The following is a 25149-nucleotide window of genomic DNA, read 5'->3' on the forward strand; positions in this document are numbered from 1 at the left end:
ACATAACAAACATGGAAGAAATATAGAATAAATGACTCAACCTGTAAGTCTGGATAACTCTGTAATTCATGAAATAATTATAGTATCATGCATATGTGTATAAATGTCATGTCATGCATAGGTACATGTTTCATAACCTGATCAGGCCTTTGAGGGCATCCCATCATATCATCTCGGCCACTGTGGACAAAATCATCAACGTATACTAGCTGATCAGGTGGTGGTGCGTATATAACGCCATAACCTTTTCCCATATCCCATATACCACACATATATATATATATATATATATATATATATATATATATATATATATATATATATATATATATATATATATATATATACACACACACACACACACACACATAATGTCATCTGGTCATGGGTCAATGTACATGTATAAATAAATACAATGCATGAGAAGTACGTCAATAAAATCTCTCGGAATGTCATAAGACCATTATGACTTTGAATAATATCATGATGTAAACTTTTTCAACTTACGTATTTTTCTGAAACCCATCAACAGACGATAGACAATAAGACATGGGAATTCAAGAACATAGGCACCCCTAATACTTCTATGAATAGAGTCATTTATGAAAGTTGTGCATTTGCTCGTTTTATTTGTATCGTATGGATCATGACAAAAGGAAAGAAGGGATAACCTTAACATACCTGAACCGATTCTCTTTTACAAAAACACGTAACGGAGGATCCGAATAGGGAAGAATCCGTATGATATTCTTGAGAAAGGTTGCACCAGACCTTCTTTGAATTAGCATTTCACGTTGAACGGTGTAGTATTTCAGAGAAATCTCATGTTACCATTGCAAAATTTTGAGCTAATAATATTACTTTGCAAAGGTGAGGACTAAGCCAATGACAATCGCTATTGATCTCATTCTTAAAAAATGAATAGGAGAAGAAATGTTATTAATCTTATCATATAGTGTCATTTATGACATCTAAGCATTTTTGCTGTCATAGGTAATACAACTAAGCTTCCATAACTCTCTCCAGAAGTTGGAGATGAAGTTTTCTTGTTGCTTTTAACATATGCGGATAGCTACGTTGCATAAATTGCAGAACTGCTAGGATCTTCACGTTATTGATCAATGACTAAGTCTTTTCAATGTGATGACTAAGCCAAAGTCTAATCAAGTGGCTTGTAAGAGTCATCAACCGTAAATTAAGTGGCTGCCACGTTTTGGCATTTAAGCTTATCCACAATTCTAATTAATTATCCACTAATCTCTTGATTAATTTGTTAATCTCCCACTAATCAATAATTAATCAATTACCCACATAATTAAGAATTATCCCAAATTACTTAGAATACTACTCACTTTTAACACACTTTACTATCATGACCATGTGGTATCTTGTATGGTACTAGTCTATAAATACCGGGTATTTTAGCTCGGCCGTATTTCATCCCAAAATGTCAAACTTCGATGAAATTTATTTTCTTCAATTTGCTTACCCTCTCACCTTCACAAATTTATTAATCACTTGTTTGAAATAACATAATGCTTATAATCTCAAAATAATCCCATTCCCGAACTTACGTCGATTAACTTACGACGAAACTTTAACGTACGAAAAATGCGGGATGTAATATCTCATTTTTCGAGCTTCCGTCAACTTATCTATGGCGTACTTTCATGTATGAAAACATGGGGTGTAATATCAAGTAAAGACAAAAATAATATAAATCACATGAATAAAAAGATATTTACCAATCTGGGGCTCAAGAATAAAGTCTATGAAAGTTTAAATATTCAAAAAGATAAATTTAAATCATACAAAATGAAACATATTCAATACATTGCAGTTTGCTACTCATAATCGCTAGAATACCTTGTGTCTTGCTAGTGAATATGCTGGAAATTATTTAGTTTCAATAGAAGTAGCATAATAGGTTTGAAAATTAGGAATTTTGAGTTTAATTACCCGTTGGCTTGTAACTATTTTTATAATTTAAAGGCCCAATTTTTTTTAATGTTTTATTATTTTTAAATTTAATATATAAATATATTTTCTACATGTAAATTTATTCAATACAGTTCGGTTTTTTTCATAAAATAAAAAACCTATTCTAATTATCGGTACGGTTATAGTATTATATAAAAACCTACGATTTTATTAAAAGAAACCTGAAAATTAATTCGATACAGTACGGTTCGGTCGGTTTATTAGATTTTTGGATATCCACTTACACCCCTAATAGTAGGTTCCTGTATGTTTATAAAATTAGATTTTACCCTTTTCTTGCATGGCAAAAGGTTGCGGATTTGTTTTCCATAATCGGGTAATAGTTCTTGTTCTTTTCTTACTTCTTTATATGTGGAAAAACTAAGGTGATTGGATGAATGAGAAAACATTTTCTAAAGAGCTGCACAACAGGCCACTTGATCAAAACTAAAATGCTAGCCACTAGCCCAACAGGCCAGATCATACAACAGCACAAAATTATATCCATTATGACTAATAGAATCATATAACAAGAGAAGATGACAATTTTGATGCCTTGATGCTTTAAGTCTATACTACAATAAACTGGAAAACTGTTTAAATACAGAGATTACAATAGTTAAGACCTTCCGATCTCACAGAGTCCCTTACGGATTTCCAGAACGATAAATTTATCAATGACCACCACTTCTATTAGAACTACGATAAATCAATAATCCCAATTTAGTGAAAGTTGCAAAGTTGTAATAAAGGATGACCATAATCAACATATTTTTCCCAAAGAGGTTTGTACTTTTCGATACCAATCTTCAACCAGGGTTTTGAGTTACCATTGTAATGCAGCACAGCCCCCTTTTCTATCAATTTGGAATCGACATTCGTGTAACCCAAACCTAAGACATGCCATGAAGGATTCAAAGCCTCTGTCAATCCATAGAAGGTCAGCAGTCCAGGTGGTAGTGTGCCAAGCTTCCACAAAGTGCGGTCGACATTCTTTTCCTGCCAGTAATGATATATGCCAGTAACATTCCTTTTTCGCCACTCAACCAAATCGAAAACATTCATCCCGAAGGCCCACCCACATGCATCAGGATCAAAATGTTGACGTATAAGTGGGTGAGAATAATTTAGGTACTTGTGATATCTATGAAATGTCTCCATGCAAGTCTCCACTGCACCATTTACATTGCCATTCATGTCTATGGAGAACAGAGCTGAAAGATCCTTCTGCACTACAACATCATCATCAAGAAATACAACCTTCTTCAGTGCAGGAAAAACTTCTGGAATATAGAACCTCAGATGGTTAAGCATAGATAGATATTTAGGGTTTCTGAACTTGATCGGAGTTCGGCTGTTATCATGGTTGCCAGAGAAGTAGTAGTTCTGGGTGTCAGAGTCTTGAAGTTGTTTGAGAACAGGTACATATGAAGCATTTAACCAACTAAAGTCTTCAAACTTCTGTACATCAACAGTCACTCCTCGGAAACTGTTCATGGTGAACCATGCCTTCATTGCAGCGTAGTTCACCTCGTCAGTTACAAGGTGGAAGACGACCATATCAGGATTCTTGGAATTCATAGCTGTTGAATTCACCACAACTGAAGTTGCAAGGATGTTGTCAGAAAATACACAGAAATGATACAGACCGGTGTCCACAAGTTTGGCAGCTACTTGCTTTTCTTCCTTGAGTTTTCTCTCCAAATTTGAACTTCTGAACCATTCAGCTGTTAACCGGACACCAAGGCAGTACAGACTTTTAGGGACTTCTTCAGCAGCTATTTGTCCATATTTTGAACTCTTCTCACTGAAGGAGTTCATCTGTTCTTCAAGGCTTTGGATTTTAGCTTTCAGTCTCATAAACATGGTTGCACTGTCATAGTGAAATTGCTGGGCTTGGTAAAGCAGAAGTGCCATATCTCGAATTGCATTTTCTGATTCTCTGTTCGTCAAGGGACTTCTTCTTGATGCAGCATTAGAAAGAAGCATCTGTGAGTTGCGGATTTGAGCGCTTAGTTCCCATGCAAATTGAAGGTTGTTGCTTTCTTTTGCAATTACGACAATTGCCTTAGCGAGAGAAATCTGATCATTAAGTTGTCGTGCCATTGATTCCGGCCTCAGCATTTCTTCAGTGATGTTGAGACCATCCCCACTTCTATCATGTCTATATGGCCTCTGCAAAGAAATGAATAAGAGGACACATTCAGATTTCTCCATAAGCTCACAAGAGACTGTCTGACAGAGGGAAAAACAAATTGCAGCTATTAAATAAGTTAAAAAATCTCTATTGCAACAGGCTTCAGCTAGTGAGTTACTAAATCCTTCCTCCAACGATATGTAACTGTCTTGGTAGGTAAATAAGGAATCCAGCACCCAATTCCTATTGTTTAATCAATGTACCACTACACACAAGTTACAGCACAGTATTATTCAGATCGGGCAGAACGTCATAAGAATTAATCTCTCATCGGCATTGGAATTATCACTAATCTCTAAATGGCACACAACCTATGGTGTTTTGTTCAGATTTCCACAATTTTTTTCATTCTCAAATGAGTAGAGGGACAGAATCTCAGCAATAAGAATTAATAGTATAGTTGTACTCATTTGAGGTGCAAAGACAATGGGCCTGTCTTAAATAAGGCGGCATAAAACAATGAGTACACCTGGCAAAGTGTTATATCAAATGCTATATGAACATCATAAACGAATAAGTTAGTGATTAAGACTATGAATTAGAAATTTAGTATAGGAAAACTAAACACTAAGTTCGATAGAAACTTAAAATTGCATTGTATTGCATCTGGAAACAGATCTAAAATGGTTTTTGAACTTCATTGACATGATCTTTACTTCATATACTTCACTTCTTGTTAGCCAATTCCTTTAGTATGATAATGACACGAGACTGAGGCGCAGTTGTTGTTATATGTTACTTATTGTAGTTTTTCCAATTCCTTTGTGTGTTGTTTTGGTAGACAATTGTTTTTCTTGCGCAACATATATATTTCTTCTTTTTTTTTTCCCCTTGTTTGTGTTTTCTCACTAAAGCTGCTCTTTAGTCGCTCTCTTGTACTTGAAGCTCCACAAGATTTTGGCGTCGTTGTGCATTTTTCACATTTTAAAATACTAAGCATTAACGGGGAACCTATTCAAGTTTCTAGCATCACCAACAACATTTTTTCTTTTTCCACTCTGGTTTCAGTTAAGCAGATACCATTTTGGCCTAGAAACAATGCAGCAAAGAATGTTACAACAACAGCAACAACCCAGTAAAACTGTTGGCAATAAAAAAACACTACAAAGGGGCAGCTCGGTGCACAAAGCATCCCGCGTTCACGCGAGGTCCGGGAAAGGGCCGCACCCCAAGGGGGTATGACGTAGGTAGCCTACTCTGATGCAAGCATCAGCAGATGATTCCACGGCTCGAACCTGAGAGACAACTTAACAGTTGCTCCAAATGGATAAATATATATAGTTGAATGAAAAGATTTAAGTTCATATTTCATAAAAGTAAGATTGGGGAGGTCAGAGAAAAGAAAGGACAAAGAAGTATCATAAATTTCTGGACAAAGGTCCACGCGTGTAGAAATATTTTTTGCAAAAAGAAGTTGCCATAGAATCAGTAAATTCCAAAAACATTCCCAGATATTGTCAACAAACGTTCTCTTTTTGTTTTTCTAACTTTCTTCTCCCCGATTAGGAATATTTACGCTTTTACTAAGAAGCTTCTCAAATCAAGCTACTTCGTATGTCTTTGATTATCACGGCTTGATAAAGGAACCACCTAAATAAAAATCAAACTGTATCGTATTGTTTAGTGCTACATTAAGAAAATGTGAAAGCCGCAATTACTTATATATTAATTGGACAACTATCGGTTTCATTTAATTCTTCAAGAAATGGGGGAGTACAATCTGGTATTTTCAATTTAGGAACTAGCCAACACGTTTGGACTTCTCAATGTTCCCAAAAGGTTCAATTTGGTAGAAAAAGACTAAATAGTGCTATAATCTTCCATGTCCTAAAGTAGGATGTTTAACTTATTTCTCTTTGTTTGTCATCTTACTCATCTTTGAAGCAGATTTAGTTGAGGCTGAGGGCATTAATTTGGTAGACCTTTATGGTACACTAATGTCTTACACAAGAATAATCCCTCTTCTTTTTTCTTTTCTTGGTCCTTTGACCAAATTTGCTTTTATCCATCAGTACCAAGAGTCCTTCATGATACCCTAAACTCTAGAAAGACAAATATGTCAGTTCGAAGCCTCAAAGAAGTCAAATATTTTTAAACACTACCCATACCACATAAGATATCTTTCGGCTTTACAGCTTTTGCCAAAATCAATACCTAACTCTCATGGTAACTGAAATAACGTCAAATTGGTTTACAAACTCACCCTAAAAGGCTAATGTAGTCATGATTCTTTGACTAATCAATGAAATCAAATTATAGCGCAAAAGTACTTCTTGACACTTTGTCCCACGATAATAATATCAAAAGGTAATAGGAAATAGAAAAGTTGACAAAAATTATCTACTAATTCGTTGTCAGGCACTAAAACACCAATGATAAGGGACTTTTGGGGTGGGGTGGGGGGATGATACATATCCTGACAGAATTGAGTGCTCTTCGATAAGAAAAAATTAATTCAAATTCACTTGGAATATACCTTTGGAAGAAATAAAAACTTCATACTTTACATTTTAAAACAAATAAAAAATAAACCAACCAGCATAAAGTAATTTTTGCATATAGAGATAAATTCATTTTCCACATGAAGTTTCATAATATTTCCAGCTTTTCCTTGTTGTTTCAGCAGATCAACATGCCGCCTAAGTTGCTATATAGCCAATTCCTAAGCCAAAATAACCATCATTTACCAAGTATTGCAATGACAATTACACCTAATAATGGTACAATATAATAACTAGGTCTGGTGAATTGGTTGTATGCCATCTAAGAGATACATTGAAACAAAGAGCTATTTGGATCACAAATCAAAATCTACATAAAATTAGGATGTAAAACAAAATATTGAGAACTCTAAATGGAAAACTGAGCAACCGAAAGCTCAAAATTCCATAACCGACACAAGCTCATCTAAGTAATTCCACGGGAAAAAAAGGATTTCTTAGCTTAAAACAGAAGAAAAAAATCAGCAATTTATAAATGCTATAACAATGAATATTACCTTAGTATAAACCAATCTAGACGATGAATCGCGAGTTTCTCTGCTGAGCAAAATGATGAGCAGCAATATAGCCAATCCACACACAGTTAACCAAAACACATTGGAGAATCGCCGCCTTACCGGCCGCCGGAAATCCGAGTTCCTCCTCCTCATTTTCCGGCGACTACTAACTAAAACAAAATTTCGAGTGTTTGTTCAGAGTAAATCTGCGAAACAGTTGCTTTACTAACAGTACACTTTGGGGAACAAATCAAAGATAATGGTGAAAGTTGAAGATTTGGGTAGAGAAGAATGATGTCAGATAGATCTACAACAACGCCGAATGTTGCATATGAAACGGTATTTTGAGTTCCATAATTTTTTTTGTTTATTCAATTTTTGTCTTGAGAACAAGGAAAAAGCGTGAGAAAATAACTGCAAAAAAATTGATTGAATTGATCGAGACAGGGGTTTTGTGAATGTGAGGTCACATTTGATAATTTATAATCCCTCCCAATTGACATTTTTTTTTATTTTAGTCCAAAATAAGTATTCATTATATAATAAAAAAAATTTAATTAGTTTTTTCAAATATGTATATGTAAAAAGTCATTTACTCTTCATATTTGAGAAAATAAATACTAGTATAACTATGGTGTAACATTTAATAAATGGTAGTTTAGTCACACTAGCTATTTTCATCTAGAATTTAATATTTTCTTAATGAGTGTGTCCAAAGCAAATTAATCCCTTATTATAAACGGAAGAGAGTACGGTTTTGTAGTTTTAGTTTTATGTTATTTTAAATATATCTTATTTTACACATAATATATGAAAATAAAGTAATTTTGTATAGGGGTTACTTTTTCTAAATTTTTTTATTAAATTGTAATTCTTTGTGGGTGCCTCATTTTTATTTTGCAACATCAATTTCCAAAACTTTGTTTATAGACCAAATGATGATAAAACTTGCAAATATTGTTTCAGATAAAATCGTTATTTAAACGTAACACTTTAAAATAACAAGGAATATAATTTTTGATCACACTATTTTATAAAAATTATCAATTCTTAAATTTAATACTGTATCGTAGTTTATATTTTTTTTTTCTGTGTGCGCTAAAATTCAAAGTTGCTTCCACTAAAAGAATTAAAAGAAGTGGAAGATGAAAATATGATACTATCCTGAAGGGTTTAAAATTACATGCATTATCAATATAAGTAATTTTTCACATTTTTAGATCCCTCAATAGATTAATAATTGATTTATTATTAGATCACTCGAATAATATATGACGAGTTTTAACAAATTTCATGGTCCAAGCCCAAGGACATTAATTCTAGGTTTAACTGCATTTTTTCTCTCTCTAGGTTTAACTGTATTTGTGGTGCAGAATCTTCTTCTAAGTTTATCACAGGTTGTTTTCGTTATGCGCAGAAAAGGAAAGTAAAAAACGAAGGGAGTACAGCAAAAAGCAGTTAGGATTAAGGGGCAGAAAAGGTAACTCAAAAAAAAAAAAAACCGAATTTAGCAGTCCATAATTCGGTTCCATTTTTTTTTTAAAAATCTAATAAACTGATACTTTTTTCGCACATAAGAAGTAAAAAAAAAAAACGACTGACCATGATGAACGTTGACAAGAAAGAATCCGATCGTAACCTTCCAGAACTTTCTCCACCGTCCGTGGAGAACCATCCGCCGGCACCGGCAGCGACCCCGTCACGGCAACCACTGAAAGAGCCCACTGCGCCACCGCAGATGAAACAGACGCCGTCAACAACTGTCATGATTCCTTCTATTGATCCCAATGCCCTCTTTAGCGGCGGCGGTATTAGGTTAACTGCATTATTGCTCTCCTGTTTTATTTTTCTTTCTTTCTGCTGAATTTATTCGCTGTTAGTTGTTGTTAATGCTGTAAATTGTCCATCGTTATTTTTTATTTTTTGTGATTCGAGAAATGATAATGGCTCTCCACTTTTTTTCCTACTGCACTATGGACTGCTCGTTAATCATTCCGAGTTTATGATTATTTTGGTTATTTTTTGTAGTGTGATAAAGGATAATGAGAGTTTGCAGTTGCTATTTATACTCGAAATTATGGTGTAAAGTTGGATTTTTCTTTTTCCAAAGTATTCTTTGATTTACAAAGTTGGGGGCAGTATTTACCAAAGGTGTAATATGAACATATAAAGTAGGCACCTTTGATAAGTGATTTCCTCATGAGATCATGATATCCTAACGAAACAAGCGGTAACAAGATGTAGCAGAGAATTACTTCAATTACGAGCTTTTTCCATACATAAAGTTTATCTCTTCAATCTATATATCATTGCATAATGTCAATGGGAACCATTCTTCTGTTTGGTCTCCACTCAGCCTTAAAACCTTAGCTACGATCTAATACTGTTGGCAAGAGAGAATTAGTTGGGAAATACATATCAAAGTATTATGTCTGCGCCATACACGAAGCCGCAAATATGTTCTATTTCTGCTTCAAACCTAGGTCTATTTTGAGAGATTTTGATTCGATAATACTCCCTCCTACTGTACTTATCCAAAAAATAAAGATTAAAGAAGATACTCTCCGGCTGTTCTTGCTGGCCTGGCCGCTATTGCCATCCGCTGACGAGATATACTGAAAGACATGGAAAAATTCCACAGAAAGAGGCATCCATGTGCCGTCTCTGTTTCCATAAATTGATTATGGGTCCATTTCCTATTTTGATTCTCGGAAAGTGAAATTCTTATAAATATCCTTCCACTCTTTCATTATGCTCATTGAATGAGCAATTTCATATAGCTATAGGATGTAATCTATGTTGAGCAGAATCTCTAAAATGATGTCACACCCGTGTCGGATCCTCCAAAAATATACTACTTTTGGAGGATCCGACACGTACCCGACGAAATTTTTGAAGTGTCCGAGCAACATAAGATGTAATTGGACCTCCCTTTCCTTGGACTCCATATCTCATCACTGACCTACCTCCACCCTGATCTTCCATCCCATATCTCCAAATCCAGTTTCCTAATAGTGCTTTGTTTAATACTTACCCATATCAAAATATACTCCACTGTGGGATATGTTCTGTAGCTTAAAGAGCCGGTCACTGGGCAAGTTATGTCTTGAACTTCAGCCTGGTTGCCTGCTTTGGTTGTGGATATTAACATTCAAATTCAGGCTGATAAATGCATTTTCTTTTGTTCAGATTTTTAGATTTTCAAAATGGCTGTATCTTCATTGTGGCGAGCAACAATTAATGCAGTGCTATTTATTTCTAAGGATATGTTTGGGGTGAACTTTTATAAGAAACTAATTGATTTATTTTTCTTTTCTTGAAGCTTTCTGACTGGAAACAAAAGTGCTAAGTTCAGCTACGGATATGCTAGTTTTAAGGGGAAACGGGCTTCTATGGAGGACTTTTATGAGACAAGGATATCAGAAGTCGATGGTCAAATGGTGGCATTCTTTGGTGTTTTTGATGGTATCTCTCAGTATTTCTTGCATATCGTTTCAGGATAGGCTTTTTGTACTTTCTGAGTGTAATTCTTGATTTAATGTCATCTTAATTGTTGTAGATAGGAAAATCAAAGCATGAAAAAAACCTTTTGGTGACCTGGATAATTGCTTATCCCTTTATATTCTGCTTGTTATTAGGTCACGGTGGTTCAAGAACAGCAGAATACCTGAAGAACAACCTCTTTAAGAATTTGAGTGGTCATCCTGATTTTATCAAAGATACGAAGTCAGCTATAGGTATGAATCAGAGGAGACATATTCTGTGTAATTTCTAAATTCATCCTATCTTCTGTCTTCTGTATCATTTAATGGGAAAGGTTCCTGAATGCAGTTGAAGCATTTAAGCAAACCGACGCCGATTACCTTAATGAAGAAAAAGGCCAGCAAAAAGATGCTGGTTCAACAGCATCAACTGCTGTTCTTTTAGGTGATAGATTGGTTGTTGCAAATGTGGGAGACTCTAGAGTCGTCGCTTGTAGAGATGGCTCAGGTTTGTTGCTTGTCTCTATATAATATGCAAAATTTTCACAAACACGACTTGGTTTTCAGAGAGACGTATATATAGTTTGGTTTAACGCAAGGTTGGTTATTTTTCTTTTGTGGCTTATCTTTGTTATAGATAAATGCTTTATTAAAGAAAGTACATATGAAAGTGGTAGAACTCACAGGGGAGGGAGTGTTTCAGTAGATTTATGAGAAGTACTCTTTTGGGCTGTTTATAATTGTGATTCTGGAACTACATGTTATAACTTTCAGCACTTTCTTCATTCTCATATCAATAAAAGTTTATCTGATAAAAAAAGGTGAGCGTTATCCATTTAAAGAAAGTATATAAACCTGAGCAAACAAAAGAAGAATAACTGAGTACATTTCAGATCTTCCAAGCAATCTTTTTGCTCTAGGTGCTCACAAGAGCTTTAAAAATTATAATTTGTGAAAAGCTTGTCCTGTTTTCTAGGGAAATAAGATAATTAAGGAAATCTGCCACGTTTCTTTATGTTGTAGTCTTTGATTTTCTTCTTTGTCCATCTTTCCTAATTGGTGTGTCTTGCAAGTTGACATTGACGCTGTAACAAATAATCTTATTAGCAGAAAAAAGGACCAACAAAAAGAAGGCCAGAGAAAATGCAGATGTTAGTCAAAGATCTGAATAGTTGATAGTGAAAATAAGGTTAAATTCTGTCTTAGGGCTTTGGTCTAGTGGTAAGAGCACAACACATCATGATATGTGGGTTAGGTGCGTCATGGGTTCGAATTCTGCTGTAGACAAAAGTCCGGTATTTAAGTGGAGAAGAATAGAGGTGCAGACCTATTATCCACCGAGTTTCAAACCGTGTGCCACCGACCCTTGGGATTTCTTGGCTATCAAGAAGAAAAAAAAAGAACAAGGATAAATTCTTTACCAAAAAAGGCATTGTTTTTTATTCTTATGTGTTTGAAGTTCTCATGATGTGTATAAATGATTGCTGCAGTTTGTAGGTAGGAAACTTAACTGGCATGGTTCTTTTTATACTTTTTTGTATACGGTTTAGTCTTACGAATAAAAGTTCTTTACTCATATTGATAAGAAGAAGACTAGGTATAATTGGATGTTTCTTATCTATACTATCTATAAAGTCTCAATGATTTGCCAGTAAAGTGTTTTGGTTTTTCCAACCCCATATTATACTTTCCAAAATTTTGGAGCGGAACTGAGCATCCATTTTTCTTTTCAAATTCAGGAAATATTTGGTATTGCTTGAATGGTTGATTGATTAATTATGTTTCCAAAAGTTTAATATGTCTAATGTATGGTATTCCATAATAAGAGGGACAATTACTTAGGAAAAGCATATTTACAAATGTAGAAAATATAATTTATACAACCAAATACCACAAGCATAAAAATCAAATAATCAAAATAAATTAGTATAAGGCATTGAATTTAATCTCTTTGATTTTCCCTTTTATCTGAAAATAAATCGTAAACTACTACGTCATATTGCATTGCTGTGAAATCAAACATTTTCGGATAAGATAAATCTTTCACACTAAACACCATCAGAAATAAAAATTGTATAATCTTAATAATGTGTAATCTAAATAAAACTTCAATCTGACAAATTAGATTAGATTTGTTTTTTACGGAATAATATTCAAATAATTGCTAGGCAATTATATTCCATGCAGATGTGCCAAAAAAGAAAAAGCTAAACTAATTTAATTTTCTTTTAGTACCAATCTTATGAATTGAAGTTTACTTTTTTGGATAAGGTAAATTATAAGATTTGAGTTCCTAAATTTACTTTATAAACCACTAATAAATTATTTGACTTAAGGTGACTAAAAACTGAAATAGTTGGTTTGTTGAAATCTTTCAATAAAGTTGTAACAAGGAAAAGATCATCACACCATTAAAGTTGTTTATTATTTAGTTAAACTTTGAGAACATATGCTTTACTTAATTATATTTGAGTTAGTATTATTTGTATAGTAAGTTGTTAAATCTATTTTCGTTATTAACTTGGACTAAGATTAACTTCTCAAGATATTTGGAACCTACATGAAAAGTAGTAAAGTACTACAAATTGCAGAACTTTTTGTACGAAAAATGCGAAAGAGTACATTTTAACTGTTCGTCAAGGTTCACCTAATTTGATCCCCTTTAATTGAAGGTGAAATTTTTTGGGACACTTAAGTGAAGTTCCTATTTTTCACTGTATGGATTGAGAAGGAAATGTACTTATAATTTTTTATGTACCGACTAAAAATGAAATGTAGTTATTTTGAAATGGAGGAATATTTCTGTTTGAAGTTAGATTTACAAAATTAAGAAGAAATCATTATGCAATTTAGGTGTTAATTAAGATAATTTAGTGGTATTACTATCAGCAGAGAACGAGTGAAACAAAAAGATTACATGTAATTCCTTACAAAATAATAGAATTAACTTACCATCACGAGGTAAATCGTGCCAGAGAGAAACAAAAAGGAAAGATGATGAAGTTAAACTAGAATTGTTGACCTAATATAGTGGATAAATAAAGAAAAATACTCCTCATTGATGGAAATTTACAAAACAATAACTACACAATATATTTGGTTTTATATATTTAAATATCAGTTCTAATAAAAATCACCACATAGAGAATTATTAGGTATCTATTTTTTCCTTATCGAGTGTAAGATATCCAGTTACTTCAATTGTTAGATTTTGAATTGAAACACTAAAGGAAGTGAAATAACATGACAAATTCATTGGAATGAGAAATTAAAAGTAAAACATTCCTAACCCAGCTTATATGGAGTACTTATTATTTGAGAAGGCAAACAACTGTTTTCTAGACCAAGGTCTTCGTGAGAAAATCTATAAATGTTTTAATTTTTCAAGAATTTGGTTTGCCAAGTTTACATTTAAAAATCAACTAGAAACATTTTAAATTCACTCGTCGAATGGTGCTATATATCTTAGGACCGATGGAATTACTTTCAGCAGTTTTATATTCTGCTATACCCATATACTTATGTATTTACCGTCTTACAAAATTATAAATTTATAAGAAAAAATATTCTTGATTCTCTGTTTTTATGGTGTGCAATGTATGCGTGTGCAAACTAGTTTGCTAAATGATGGTATGAGTGGAAGAAAACAATCATTCTAATTGGGCTTGACTCTTGAGCTTTATTCCCTAGTATATCACAAAATCTTGATGAACTAGATGGTGGCTGTCTATATTCTTCTCTAATTCCAACATATATGAACTTAATTATTTTTTCCCTCAAATTTCTAAAGTGAGTTCCGGAAGTGATTTCATCATGTTGAATGATTATTGCACATTTAAGATTTTTAAAAGATTTTATTCATTTTTTGTTATTTGGTTGTGCGGCATAACTGTTGCAATAAATGCAGCTATTCCTTTGTCCATCGATCACAAGCCTGACAGATCTGATGAGCGTGAAAGGATAGAACAGGCTGGCGGTTTCATCATCTGGGCAGGTAAAAGTCTGTTGCAGTCTCTTTGTATGTGTTTCTTGGTGCTTGATTGGACCAGTAAATGCTACCGGAGACTGAAGTCACGAAGAATTGTATTATGCCAGCGCTCTTTTTTATATGTAATCAAATTCTTTCTCTTTTTTTCTATCAGGTTCTGTACATTTCCATTCAGAATCTTCCAAAATCACATTGGGTAGCCCTTGCAACCTTCAAAAATTTGCTATTCAACCATTGTCTGTTACTGGGCTAGGAGAATTTATTATGCAACTGTTTAGTTAAATATTACTCCCTCTGTTTAATATGTGGCAAATTCCAAATGGTCATGAAGGTTAAGAAAGAAAGGAAGACTTTGAAACTTGTGCTCTTAAATGTGGTTCATGTGGTTTCTTTATTATGCAACTGCTTCATGTGGTTTCTTTACCTGGCAGTGCCTTATATGAGCAATACTACATATCCATGTTTGCATGCCTTAGGTGCTTTCCAGTGAAATTTATTACCGCATGTAAATATGTTACATCCTGTTTTTCCTGTTAGTTGAATTCAATGCAGTGTCCTGCTGCTCTGTTCTTCAGGTACATGGCGTGTAGGTGGGGTCCTGGCTGTTTCTCGTGCATTTGGAGATAAACTGCTAAAGCCATATGTTGTGGCAGACCCAGAGATTCAGGTATTTTGGCTTTTGTTCTTCAAGCAATAGTTTGTCTTCATTTCCTGCTCTATTTGCTTGATTTGTCAAGGCTCAAGAGTATGGTGTTAATCAGAAGTATGATTCTCCACTGTCACCTTGTGATGTATTATTCGGGAATGCAGTTTGAGATTATAAGGGAAGTTATCGTGTTTTTAGCTTCTCTAAATGGAACTTTTTTGGTTCATATGGTAACCTACATCTACCCTACCAACACCACTTCCTATGTCATGCCCAAAAACTGGACGGACAGATTGGCACTTGATGTCTTAAACTTACCATCGAGCAAACCAACTTTCTAAACATGATCATGCAGGAATAGGAAACATGAAACTCTTCATAAACATTTGCATAAGTTTATAAATATCCTAAGACATTAAATAGTTATTGATACATGAATATGAGAGTTCAGTAGAATGACAAAAGGACATAAACTAGACCTACAACGTCTATGGAGCCTATGTACCTCCGTAACCAGTCACGGACATAAACTAGACCTACAACGTCTATGGAGCCTATGTACCTCCGTAACCAGTCATACATAATTTCAAATAAATCATTTTCGTCTTTGATAAACTTACCAAGGGTTATAGTCATAGTGATCCTCCTATTCAACTACTTCGATCATTTCCGAGCACCAAGCTAGTACTAGTTGGATAGATAGAGGTGGTGAAATCTAACCTTTGAATCGATCTTCTTTAGTTGGGTGGATCGCTTGAGTGTCAAAACCAAGATGGTGGTTGTTTTTCCTTGGCTAAATGAATACCGGTGACAAGGCCTCCGCTATACCCAAAGATTAAAAAAAGTCAATAACCAATCCCCACGGCATAAAGTGGGCTCACCAAAAATTGGGAATGTGAAGGAGAAACCTAGAAGGTGGTAGAGTCGCCCGGAGTATCAACACTTACAATCACAACATGAGTGAACGCCCCTGCAGAGGGACGTGGGTATAATAATAAAGTACTGCATGAGTATCACTGTCTCCCTCACAGAAGGGTAAGCGATACTTACAGAAAACGTGAATGCATAATCACAACATTATAAAGCATTTCAAAACTTGACAACGTGTAGAAACTTTAAACTTAAATATTTTCATTTCATATCGTAAAGCATATCTATAACTGGGGAGTGCATAAGCTCACTAACTCAAACTATGCAGTCTAGGTATCAGCTCGGTTGGAGGACCGTCTCACCATAAGGCCGCATGGTGTGACATGTCCGACCTAGGGTATTGACTCGATCAAATGTGCCATCTCACCAAAACCTTTTATGGATCTGATATGGAGGTTGCTAGCAACATGATTATACTCAAACTCTACTCCTACACTGGCACGTGTTGTTTCTAGGCCTTAACCCTCTCAGTTTACGAAGTGTACTCCTAAAACATTTAAAACTTGATTCGGCACCCTTTGGCCGCATACATAACTCAACATAACTTTCTCAACCATGAAAACATAATACAAGCGTTTGAACATGTCATATAAATCATTTAAAAGCTTTATAAACTTTATGAACTTAATTCAAGTGAAAACTAATGAAACATAACTTACAAAACTTGCATAAACACTTATATCATGTATGCCTTCTCATTTAAAACATAACTTGAAACATTCATGGAAATTTATGCTCGCTCGTCCCTACGAACTCAGTTATCAACTAATGCATTTTATTAATCATTTTGAAAGCATGAGATTAGGGAAAAATTAGCCTTCGCTATGAGGCAATACATTTCCCAACAATAAGGTAGGATGCTTAATGAGCTCTTCATCATACACTCGTGGCCTTTAGTAGCAGCAGTGAGTGTAAGTTGTCTAGTTATTTCAATTGCTATTCAAGTGAAACTATTGCATAATAAAGGGTTGCTTAAAAATACACTTGGAATGGTAGGGTAAAATGAGAACTCGAGGCCAAGCTGCCTGTGTTAAAATATTTTGTCAGAACGTATTTCTTCGCTCTACGAATTTGTTTCTCAGACCAGCCTTTAAGTTTTGGAGGAATGCATTAATTTCCCTCCATTGTACCTGTTGTATGAAAATTGAGCAGTAATTGAGCATATTGACCTGAACTGTGATGAAATTTAGAATAGGGAAGAAGGCAAGGAAACTAGAAATACAAAGCCCTTCCTTTTTCTCCTATTCCACCACTGTTTAAATGAGACCATAACCATCAGAATTCACAATCATTTCATGAGAAAACATTGCTATTTTGCCCCACACTTGTAGATGGAAGAAAGATACATTTGCATAGAGGTTTGGCAGTTTCCTATGCAAGGAGTGTCGGTACACTGTATCTCAGTAGAAAAAGTTTGAGCTGGTACGTTGCACTTATAACATAAGCATACTGGGGGAAACTGACATTCAGCTATATCTTTTATTTTCTAGTATTTAGCAGCTGAAGTATTTTTGGTTTCCCTGAATTAATGCTGTGTTTTTCTTAGCACATCTTGACCCTTTGATTACCCAACCAAGAGCTCACTCGTGGGATTAAACTGGGTTGGTTGTTGTTGTTGTTGATTTGCTTGTTTTGTTCTGATATTGTAACCCAGTTGTTTTACTGAACCGAAATATTGCTACTTACATCTCTCTCTCTCTCTCTCTCTCTCTCTCTCTCTCTCTCTTAGCTTCCGAAGTTGATGATTTGTATTGATGTTCAGTGCATTGATATTTGATCTCCTTTTTCAGGAAGAAGAAATTGATGGTGTAGATTTTATCATAATTGCAAGTGATGGACTTTGGAATGTCCTGTCTAACAAGGTCAGGTTTCATTTGCTAAACGTGTTATACACCTTTCTTGGGGTTTCAACACTAACAAGTTTTCCTCAACTTACAAACCCTCAGTAAGATGACAATGCTAAATGTATACTTGAGACCTCAGAGCTTGGTTTTAAGGATTGAATTTGAATACATCTTGCGAGGCGTTTCTTCTATTTCTTCTGTCTTTATTTGGACGAATCTGGAGCTTGTCCTTCAAAGGAGGGATATCAAAAAACTGTTACTATTAAAATCTTTGAAAAGCTCATTAGTGGTCAGGAACTGTATTTTATAATTCAAACTTAAGCTCAAAATTTTCATGGTCCTGGTCTTGAAATTGAGGGGGAAAGACTTCTTAATATATTCAATATTCAGGGAGTTTGAAAGTGGAGATTATTATGCTCCGGAAAAATTGGAACTGGTTCTTAAGCTTAGAGCTCGATCCACAGGTGAATATTCAAGGGAAGCTATTTTGCTTAGGCAAGCTCAAGTTTGGTTAGGGATGATTCCTAGATCCTTGTGTAATACTTTTACACATTCCTTGTTTATACAGGTAGAAGAAAGTAACAAACCAGGGAAGTTTTCTCTTTAAAATTAGTAGCTTCTTGTGTAATTCTAGTTTCATGATTGTTAGCATATGACAGTAGCTTTGCAGTGATTCAACATGCAAGCTTTGCTGTTGTGTGTGTAACATGTTGATATTTGCTGAGTGGTCCAAAATATTCATGCATGTTAATTTTCTCTCTTCCTATGCAACTAGAAGTTGCATCAACTAGTTATGAATTTTCAAGGGTATAACTTCTCTTCATTACATACAGGATGCTGTGGCCATCGTGCAGGACATAAAAGATGCTGAAGCAGCATCACGTAAGCTTATAGAAGAAGCTTATTCAAGGGGGAGTTCTGACAACATCACATGTGTAGTTGTTCGATTTGAGAGCGCATGAATGGACCTGTTAAGGTCTGCCTACCTTTCTTCACTTACAAACATATATACTAAGCAAACACGGAACACCTTCTCCTCTGCTGTTTTATGACAGACTTATAGCCCGTTTGGCCAAGCTGCAAAAATCAGCTTATTTTGGGAAGTGCTTTTTTTCAAAAGTGCTTTTTTCAAAAGTACTTTTGGTGAGAAGCAGTTTGTGTTTGGCTAATTAGTTTAAAAAGCACTTCTGAGCAGCAATTAGTGTTTGGCCAAGCTTTAAAAAACTGTTTCTAAGTGTATTTTTCTCAAAAGTTCTTTCAGAGAGAAGCTACTTTTTTCTGCTTCTCCAAAACTGCTTCTGCTTCTCCTCAAAAGCACTTTTTTTCCTTCCAAAAGCTTGGCCAAACACCTCAATTTTTGGCCAAAAGTGCTTTTGGCAAAAAAAAAAAAAAAAAAAAAAAGCACTTTTGGCCAAATCTGTTTTATGACATACTTGCTCATTTTCTCCAGCATTAAGAATGATGTATGTCAATAATGCTACTTAACTCTGCAGATAAAAGATTCTGAAGGAGGATGTAGGCCTTGTAACTAGCTTATTTTTCCAACTTCGCCATACTTCTAGTGATGATTAAGCTTCTCAGATGGCCATGTCACTTGGAGTTGTGGTCGTGGGGATTTTTACTAATGGTCTCTGCTTATAGACTTGTAAATTTACTTTCAATTGTTGTGTGATGACAAAGTGTAAATCACGCTGGTATACTTTTAGTTCTTAATTGAATGCTTTCTGACTTTGTATTTACGTAATATTTTCAGTAGAAAACACAAATCAGATATTCCCTACTTTTGGTTTTCTGCTAACATTGTATTGGGTAATGTCTTGGATTTCTACCTGCATTACTGAGAGTGGTGAATCTCTCTCAGGAATTATTGGCGTTTTCTAAAATATTATGTGGAAGGAGATCAAGTTTTGGTTTCTTTTGGACATTAGACTTGTCAGGAACTTGTGATTAGGATGCAGTCTAAGAAGTTATGGAACATTCACAGGGAAACAGTATCTGAACAGTTGAAAGCTATAACAACTTGTTTGGATTCAGAAAAATTTAAACAGCTGGCTGGTTGTTCAACTTGGGCAGATGTATCGTGTAAAGCTATATGTTTGGTCTATCAGCGACTGGCAAAAGATATCTACCTTCTCGAATACTCAACCTTATTTTTGCCAACTTTGGGAGCTAAACTCCTAATTACAAACAAGTAACATCCCTAGAGCTATAGCTCTAATGAACCTGATCGGTTTGGGTTTCTTAATGGCAATAAAATACTATTAAATTTTGATAAATTATTTAAGTCTAGTACAACAACAACAATAACCCGGTGCAAATCCCACAAGTGGGGTCTGAGGAGGATAGACCCTCGGCTAAAGAAGATGAACAGACACTGATATCAATTCATAGCAAGACAAATATTAGGAAACTAAATTGAAGATAGCAATAAAGAATATGAAAGAAGTACCGATAGCAAGTAATATCAAACAATCTATTTAGAGAAACTAAATCCGAGGTCCGATAGCAATAGAGACCATGAAAGGAGCACTGTTAGCAAACTAAGAAAATATTGGTGACAAGTAATAACAGAATAAGATATGCGAAAAATAGCAAACTCGGGATAAAAGGGTACCATACTAATACTGACACTAACGAACTACTGAAGACAAAGGGAAACACACGACTACTTATTAACTTTCTACCTTAATCCTCAACCTTCACACCCTCCTATCTAGGGTCATGTCTGATAACAAAAAGGTCGGGAATCCAAACTAGAGTAAGAATTTGAGAAGTAAATGCGGAACAAATAATAATAAGGAATTGAACAACTAGAATTGAAGTGCAGAAAATAAAGGATATAGGAAAATTCAAGGAAAAAATTCCAAGAACGCAAGTTCTATAGCCTTGACAAGATCCAAGCAACGTTTTGATTTATTGAAGAAATCAAACGAATTTACTTAAAACCAAATCAAAACAATAAATTCGGATTTTGACCTCTTTACGAGTAACTTGAGACAACAATCAATAACTAGTATTAATCGCCTTCTAAGAATACTACAAATGAATCAATTATCACAATAGAGAAGTAATCTTACTACCTAGAACTATGAACTAGTAAAGGTTGAAAGATAAATCTCAAAGCATAAGTAACAAAGATTTAAAAGAACTCTCAAAGTATGATATTCTTAATCAATAATGAAGTGCCTCAACGAATGAGAAGAACTCCTTATTTATAGGAGTAAAAGTCCTTAAAATTAGGTGGTGGGGCTGCTAAAGTGTAACAAAAGTCATCAAAATTAGGTAGGGTGGCTGCTAAAGGAAAAAAAAAGTCATCAAAATTAGGTAAGGTGGCTGCTAAGGAATAAAAGAAACAAGAAAAATAACATAGTGAGCGGCCAAATCCCTTTGGAAAGATTTAGACCTTAAAACTACTAGTTTGGGCCATTGGTTTGGACTCCAATTGGGGTCTTTCTGAAACACCCATTTTTGGACCCTTTTAAGCTCATTTTGAGCATTTTTCATAGACTTCAAGGGCTGACTTGGTGACCCAATGTTCCTCCTCTTGGACTTCAATTTGGGCCACCAAATAATTGTAAAACTTGGACAATTCATCTCTTTGGGCTTGAGCTCTTCCCATACAATTAAAAACTTTTTTATTGGCCATTGATCTGCAACTCTTTAGCTTGAGATATTGTAAATGACCTTCTTGGAGCTTCCAACAATTTATCCTTGTCCTTGATGTTATCATTCCCATCTTATTGAAAATATTGGGTCCCCAAATTCAATCCTACATCAAACAAAGACAAGTCAATAACATTGAATGGTGTACTTACTTGAAACTCACTAGGAAGGTCAAGCTTGTAAGCATTGTCTCCAATTCTTTCAAGGACTTCAAAGGGGATATCTCCTCTAGAATGCAGTTTTGACTTCCTTCTGGAAGGAAATCTCTCCTTTCTAAGTGAACCCAAACTAAATCCCCATGTTTAAAAACAACTTGTTTTCGATCTTTATTTTTTCTCAAGGCAGCTTTCTCATTTTTATTCTCAATTGCATGTCTTGTTTGCTCATGAATTTTTTTCATCATCTCAACCTTTGTCCTACCATCAAGATTAGTAATATCATTAGTAGGTAATGGTAATAAATCAAGGGAAGTAAAGGGATTAAAACCGTAAACGACCTTAAAAGGAGACATACCAGTAGAAGAATGGATTGTTCTGTTGTAAGCAAATTCAATCATAGGTAAGTGATATTCCCAAGAACTTAATATACCTTTCAAAATATCCCTCAACATATTTCCTAAGGTTCTATTAACTACTTCAGTTTGTCCATCAGTTTGTGGGTGACAAGAAGTAGAAAATAACAACTTAGTACCTAACTTCCCCCAAAATACATGCCAAAAAGGCTCAAAAACTTAGCATCCCTATCACTAACAATAGTTCTAGATATATCATGCAATTTAACAGCTTCTTTTACAAATAGATCAGTAACATGTGAAGCCTCATTAGTCTTTAAACAAGGAATAAAACGAGTCATTTTGGAGAACCTATCTACCACAACAAATATACTATCCTTATCATACCTTGTTCTAGAAAAACCTAACACATAACCCATAGAAATATCAATCCAAGTTGAAGTAGGAACATATAATGGCGTATAAGGACCATGCGGTAATACTTTAGATTTATCTTGTTTACATTCCAAACATTGTGCACACATTTTTTCAACATTTTTTCTCATTCCAGGCCAAACAAAATTTTCAGCAAGTATGTCTAGTGTCTTTGGGACTCCAAAGTGACCCATAAGCCCTCCACAATGTGCTTCCCTTGCAAATACTTCATGTAAAGAACAATTAGGGATACACAACTTATTTTCCTTAAAAGAGAAACACATCTTGGAGATTAAACCTCTCAAAAGGACCCAACTTACAATCTGCAAAAATCTTGCCAAAATCAACATCATTAGCATAAAGTCCCTTGATTTGATCAAAACCCATCAATTTAGAAGTCGGGGTGGAAACTAAGACATACCTTCTTGAAAGTACATTAGCAACAACATTCTCTTTCCCTTGTTTGTAAGAAATTACATAAGGAAAAGTTTCAATGAACTCAACCCACTTAGCATGCCTTCTACTAAGCTTACCTTGACTCTTCAAGTATTTCAAGGATTCATGGTCTAGTTTTTAATGACAAACTCTCTTGGCCACAAGAATGTTGCCATGTGGATAAAACCCTTAGCAAATCATATAGCTCTTTGCCATAAGTGAAATAACATGTGGCTCCAATCAACTTTTCACAAAAGTAGGTAATATGTTTAGAATCTTGCATCAAAACAACACATATTCCATTGCAGAAGCATCACATTCAATTTCAAAAGATTTAGAAAAATCAGGCAATTGTAATAATGGAGCAGAACATTACTTTTCTTTCAACAAGTTAAAAACATCATCTTGTTCTTTTCCCCATGTAAAAATCTTATCCTTTTTAATAACATCAGTTAAAGGAGAAGCAATGATGCTAAAGTCTCTCACAAACCTCCTATAAAAACTAGCAAGTCCATGAAAACTCCTAACTTTAGTTACACTCTTAGGTTTAGGCCATTCTTTTATTGCTTTGATTTTCTCTTCATCAACCTCAACTCCTTTAGAACTAACTACAAAACCCAAGAAAATCACACGATCCACAAAAAGTACACTTTTTAAGATTAGCAAGTAAAAGTTGCTTTTTAAGAACTTCAAAAACTTATTTTAGGTGTTCTACATGCTCTTCTAAAGTGTTAGAAAAGCTCAAGATATCATCTAAATACACCACAACGAATTTCCCATGAAAATCCTTAAAGATATAATTCATTAATCTCATGGAAATGTTAGGTGCATTAATCAGGCCAAAAGGCATAACTAAACACTCATAAAGCCCATATTTGATCTTAAAAGCAGTTTTCCATTCATCTCCAGGATTCATTAGAATCTGATGGTAATCACTTTTTAGATCAATTTTAGAAAAGATTTTGGATCCATGTAATTGATCCAACATGTCATCAAGACGTGGAATAGTATGTCGATACTTCACCGTAATCTTGTTGATTGCTCTACAATCCACGCACATCCTCCAAGTTCTATCCTTTTTGGGTACCAATAGGACGGAACAGAGTAAGGGCTCATACTCTCTCTCACAAAGCTTTTCTCAAGCAACTCCTCAACTTGCCTTTGAAGTTCTTTTGTCTCTTCTGGGTTACTCCTATAAGCTGGCCTAATTGGGACTTGTGATCCAGGAACAAAACTAGTTTGATGCTCAATGCCACGTAAAGGTGGCAATACATTAGGAATATCTTCAGGAAAGACATCTTCAAAATCCTGCAAAAGAGAAGAAATATTGTTTGGCAAAGAAGAAGTTAGTAACTAAGAATTTATCAAAGCCTCTTTATAAATAATTAGTATTATGTGCAACCCCTCTTTTCTTGCATTTAAACACTCTTTGTCTTTTATATAGAAATTCTCTTTTTCCTTTTCTTAGCCTCTTTCCTCTCACCGAGACTTTCTATTTTTTCATTTAAACCCCTTTTTATCTCTTCTCTCAAATTGCTGCCATCTCTCTCTTTCTCTCGGCCATCTCTCTTTTTTTTCTAACTCTTGGCCTCCTTTATTTTCTTTTCCTCAAACTCGCTTTTTATCCCTTCCCTTGGGTTTCCCATTGTTTCCCTTAATCTCTTTTGATCTTCAAACACTTGAGAAGGAGATAAAGGTGCAAGAGTAAATTTCCTGCCATTTAGCTTGAGAGAATATCTATTCTTCCTTCCATCATGAAAAACATTCTTATCATACTACCAAGGATGACCCATTAAGATATGACAAGTTTGTATAGAGATTATGTCACAAAGAATATCATCCTCATATCTACCAACATTGAATGAAATCATGCACTGTTTGTTTACTTTTATTTTACCACTATCATTTAACCATTGGAGTCTATAGGAAGTAAGATGTTTCATGCATGAAAGTTCCAATTTTTTCACAAAGTATGAACTCACCACATTAGCACAACTATCACTATCAATGATCATAGAATAAGTTTTTCCCTTATCCCACACCTAGTATGAAATATATTCT

General features: G+C 34.6%; 2 protein-coding genes across 3 annotated transcripts; one reads left to right on the forward strand and one right to left on the reverse strand.

The window, feature by feature from the left end:
- Window positions 1–2507: 2507 nt before the first annotated feature.
- Window positions 2508–7625, reverse strand: LOC107791445 (putative galacturonosyltransferase 10). Its single transcript, XM_016613553.2, has 2 exons — window positions 7176–7625; window positions 2508–4155 (listed from the first exon to the last, which is right to left on the reverse strand). Exons 1-2 carry the CDS (start codon window positions 7326–7328, stop codon window positions 2704–2706), a joined length of 1605 nt encoding a protein of 534 aa, XP_016469039.1. The 5' UTR covers window positions 7329–7625; the 3' UTR covers window positions 2508–2703.
- An 886-nt stretch (window positions 7626–8511) lies between these two features.
- LOC107791314 (putative protein phosphatase 2C 11) lies at window positions 8512–19845 on the forward strand. 2 transcript variants are annotated; one of them, XM_016613382.2, is made up of 10 exons: window positions 8512–8990; window positions 10498–10640; window positions 10814–10912; window positions 11007–11165; window positions 14565–14651; window positions 14800–14841; window positions 15221–15312; window positions 18012–18083; window positions 18899–19041; window positions 19559–19845. In XM_016613382.2, exons 1-9 carry the CDS (start codon window positions 8779–8781, stop codon window positions 19025–19027), a joined length of 1035 nt encoding a protein of 344 aa, XP_016468868.1. In that variant the 5' UTR covers window positions 8512–8778; the 3' UTR covers window positions 19028–19041; window positions 19559–19845. The 2 variants fall into 2 exon arrangements, with proteins under 2 accessions (XP_016468868.1, XP_016468940.1); XM_016613454.2 differs by lacking the exon at window positions 14800–14841 and having other exon boundaries at window positions 8517–8990.
- The last annotated feature ends 5304 nt before the right edge of the window (window positions 19846–25149 follow it).

The sequence above is a fragment of the Nicotiana tabacum genome, chromosome 16 (genome assembly GCF_000715075.1).
Source record: "Nicotiana tabacum cultivar K326 chromosome 16, ASM71507v2, whole genome shotgun sequence".
NCBI classification, from domain to species: domain Eukaryota; kingdom Viridiplantae; phylum Streptophyta; class Magnoliopsida; order Solanales; family Solanaceae; genus Nicotiana; species Nicotiana tabacum.

Excerpts from the sequence above, each read along its gene's own strand:
- LOC107791445 (XM_016613553.2), bottom strand. The coding sequence starts at position 7,328 with ATGAGGAGGAGGAACTCGGATTTCCGGCGGCCGGTAAGGCGGCGATTC. Across the intron at positions 4,156-7,175 it reads CTAGATTGGTTTATACTAAG|AGGCCATATAGACATGATAG; the intron begins GTAATATTCATT and ends ATTTCTTTGCAG.
- LOC107791314 (XM_016613382.2), top strand. The coding sequence starts at position 8,779 with ATGATGAACGTTGACAAGAAAGAATCCGATCGTAACCTTCCAGAACTT. Across the intron at positions 8,991-10,497 it reads TTTAGCGGCGGCGGTATTAG|CTTTCTGACTGGAAACAAAA; the intron begins GTTAACTGCATT and ends CTTTTCTTGAAG. Across the intron at positions 11,166-14,564 it reads CGCTTGTAGAGATGGCTCAG|CTATTCCTTTGTCCATCGAT; the intron begins GTTTGTTGCTTG and ends CAATAAATGCAG.